Source organism: Micropterus dolomieu, unplaced genomic scaffold (genome assembly GCF_021292245.1).
Source record: "Micropterus dolomieu isolate WLL.071019.BEF.003 ecotype Adirondacks unplaced genomic scaffold, ASM2129224v1 contig_13461, whole genome shotgun sequence".
Lineage (NCBI taxonomy): Eukaryota > Metazoa > Chordata > Actinopteri > Centrarchiformes > Centrarchidae > Micropterus > Micropterus dolomieu.
In genome coordinates, this window is record NW_025742447.1 from 1 (window position 1) to 3,902 (window position 3,902).

At 41.6% G+C, this 3,902-nt stretch overlaps 1 protein-coding gene across 1 annotated transcript; it reads left to right on the top strand.

Moving 5' to 3' along the window:
- Positions 1–1,725: 1,725 nt before the first annotated feature.
- Positions 1,726–3,778, top strand: LOC123966448 (zinc finger protein 239-like; the record flags this gene model as incomplete). The annotated part of the gene is made up of 2 exons (XM_046042608.1): positions 1,726–3,661; positions 3,756–3,778. A coding segment is annotated over one exon (1,161 nt), but the record flags the coding sequence as incomplete, so codon positions are not given.
- Between the last annotated feature and the right edge of the window lie 124 nt (positions 3,779–3,902).

Genomic DNA, 3,902 nt, shown 5'->3' on the forward strand with positions numbered 1-3,902 from the left:
ATCATCTGCCACCTGAATTTTGTGTTTCCCTTTATATTAATAAAGATTTGTAACACCCACAAGTTCCCTTGTAACAGCCTCAAGAAAACAGACCTACAGTAAACACTAGTCAGCAGCACATCACAGGTCAGAGGATACAGCTGCAAACATGGTTACAGTATAATAAGCTATACATGTGATAAACCTGACACAGTACTCATACAGTATTTCAGTTTAGTACATAATTTGACCAATACGTTGATGAATGTAGTCCTCAGTGTTGAATTTGATAGATGAAGTATGTGTATTTGTTCACTCATAATTAAATTGTATGATTTAATGCTTTGCAGTTATCTCTTCAATGTTTGATTTTACTGTCAGTATCAGCAAATCACTGAAAGGCATTTTTTTCCTCCTTGTTTTAAGTTAGATGGAGGAACATAACTGGCACAGTCTAATTTGAAAGATTAAAAAAAATGCTGCACAGACTAATGGCCAAGAGCGTCTTTGAAATTGCCCATGTTTGTACTAGAACTAAGGGTGGGTTGGTCGAGGTGGTGCTGGATTGGGTGTCGATGAGGGGCCCAGTTTGGAAAATGTTGTCCCCCTGTCCAAAATTCCCAACGGCGGGCCTGGGGGCGGTAGCGATGTATGCCTGTATCGTACTTATATTGACAGTAGGTTTTTCTAGGTAATTTTCCATTCAGTTTTCAAGTGCGCCGCATGTGGATCAACTAACGTTAGTTTGGTGGTGTGTTCGCTGTCGCTCAGTAAAATTTATAATGTGTCTGCTTAATATTCTCTCTCTCTCTCTCTCTCTCTCTCTCTCTCTCTCTCTCTCTCTCTCTCTCTCTCTCTCTCTCTCTCTCTCTCTCTCTCTCTCTCTCTCTCTCTGCAAAAGCTGTAGGGCTATATTTTGTAAATATTACACTAGGGATGGGGATCGCTAATTTTTATTGATACACTTATTGAGACTGCTTAACGATCAGATTCTTTATCGATACTTTATCTACACTGTTATTTAGTGATGTTATTTGGTAAGACCAGACCCAACAGGCATGATGTAGGGCTGCACGGTATGACGGATATATATTCAATGTGCGGTAACGTTATATATTGAGATGACATATCACTTGCAATAAATAAACATATATTGTGTTTAAATATTAACTGCCTCATTGTTTTTAATCTAATATTTTAAATACAGCTAAATGTTTCCAGAGCAGCAACGTTAATGTTTACAACAGCAAAGTAACTCAATAACTTGATCTGACATCACAAGTAGTGAGTGATGTTTAGAAAGAATAACATCAGTCCCTCCTCGTCTCTCGCTGGCTGCAGGTAAGTCTCGATAGCAGTATCGATAAGCTTGAACCTTATTGATTTTCGGGTTTTGAGAATTTTTGGAACCAGGTCCCCATCCCTATATTACACCAATTTTAATGTCCTCCAAATGCGTGTGCCATGTGACTTCTTATTTTGGTTCAGTCATAGAGTGATCACGCCTGCAACTTCGACTACATTTATTAAGCCAAGATGGAATATTATAATAATAATATTAAGGGTGTGGATCCAAGGAATGAACAGTGGCTCAATAATCTAGGACTGAACTGTGGATTTGGTGTGTTGTTAAACCCTTAGTATAGAACTTTAAAGATGTGTTCTAATTATATATAATTTATGATTTTTTAGATAGCTCGCTCCACCATGACATCTCACTTACTGCGTTTCTATCTGTTGATGTAGAGAAAGAGAGGAAGAGATGGACTCAAACGTCATCGCTGTCAGCTCTGTGACACATCCTTCTCAAGATTTGAACATTTGAAGATTCATCAGAGAGTTCACACTGGAGAGAAACCGTACAGCTGTGCCCAATGTGGGAAAACTTTCCCTCAATTTAGTTACCTAAAAATCCACCAACGTGTTCACACTGGAGAGAAACCGTACAGCTGTGAACAGTGTGGAAAATCTTTCAGTACATCAGGTGCCCTAAAAATCCACCAACGTGTTCACACTGGAGAGAAACCGTACAGCTGTGACCAGTGTGGGAAATCTTTCAGTACATCAGGTGCCCTAAAAATCCACCAACGTGTTCACACTGGAGAGAAACCGTACAGCTGTGAACAGTGTGGAAAATCTTTCAGTACATCAGGTGACCTAAAAATCCACCAACGTGTTCACACTGGAGAGAAACCGTACAGCTGTGCCCAATGTGGGAAAACTTTCACTCAATCAAGTTACCTAAAACTCCACCAACGTGTTCACACTGGAGAGAGACCGTACAGCTGTGACCAGTGTGGAAAAAATTTCCCTCGATTAGGTGACCTAAAAATCCACCAACGTGTTCACACTGGAGAGAAACCGTACTGGTGTGAACAGTGTGGAAAAACTTTCCCTCAATTAGGTCACCTAAAAATCCACCAACGTGTTCACACTGGAGAGAAACTGTACAGCTGTGAACAGTGTGGAAAATCTTTCACTCAATCAAGTTACCTAAAAATCCACCAACGTGTTCACACGGGAGAGAAACCGTACAGCTGTGAACAGTGTGGAAAATCTTTCACTCAATCAAGTTACCTAAAAATCCACCAACGTGTTCACACTGGAGAGAAACCGTACAGCTGTGAACAGTGTGGAAAAAATTTCCCTCGATTAGGTGCCCTAAAACTCCACCAACGTGTTCACACTGGAGAGAAACCGTACTGGTGCGAACAGTGTGGAAAAACTTTCACTCAATTTGGTCACCTAAAAACCCACCAACGTGTTCACACTGGAGAGAAACCGTACAGCTGTGACCAGTGTGGGAAATCTCTCACTACATCAGGTGACCGGAAAATGCACCCTGGAGAGAAACCGCACTGCTGTGAACCATGTGAGAAAAGGGGGGTACAGGAACTGCCCGAGTAAAATGGGCAAGATTTAGGACATCTACAGTCTGACGTGTGTAAACTTTTTTTTCTTTTCCCAAGTTGAGCTGCCCAATGCAGGTCAGCAGCACCGGACCTTATGTTGTTCATGTCCGCTGTAGCCAATAAATGAAGGCGAAGGAGCGAGGCGTTCTTTCCACACCTGTAAGTAGCTTCTGCCATTATTGTGTCACAGTCTAAGATGCAAAGAACATTGTCCATTGTAAACTTATGATAAAGGTTTTGGCACGTGGTAAATTAATTTCTTGCTAATGGTTGTGACAGGGTTTACATGTAAAGGCCTTTTCAGACAGCTTGGATACGCGGGGTCGCTCTGCGCTCCTCATAACTCAGGAAGTCAGACATATATCAACCGCATGGATATTCCGGTTGATTTTCAAAATAAAACGCCCTGTGCAGGCTGCCGATCGTGTACCAACAATAAACAGTTAAAACAGACAAGAAGAAACAGTTAAACTATGTGGCCTACTATGTGTACCGTACTTTTAAATGTTTGTTTCCTGTGTGAAACAAAAAGTGATTTTAGTTTTGTAAGTAACCACAAGCCACGTTTAGACCAAAGGTACCCAGGACTTTTAAAGTAAGGACAAAAAAAACGTCATCAGACGGGTTACGTGTAGATGCAGATGTACGCATGCCTCCCATTTTTTGTGACCACACGGACATGTCCGCGCAGCAACTAGTGCAACCAGGGCACCAACTCTACTCATCTACTGCGCATGTGTGGAACGTGTCCACCAAGCTGACTGCAGAAGGTTGTATAAACAGAAGTATTCAGCATCTGCTCCCCAGCATATTCAAGGCTTAAGTCCCCAGATCTCTTCTCAAGGAACTAAAAGGTTCCTTCAGCCCACTGTTGTGTGCGTTTCCACCGCGGTCTAAAGACCTCACAGATTCGGCAAATTAACCAGCTGACATAGGCTGTAGGCTGTACTCTGTATAAAGGGATGCACAAGCCTCATTATTTGTAACTACTATCCATGAGCAAAATTCATA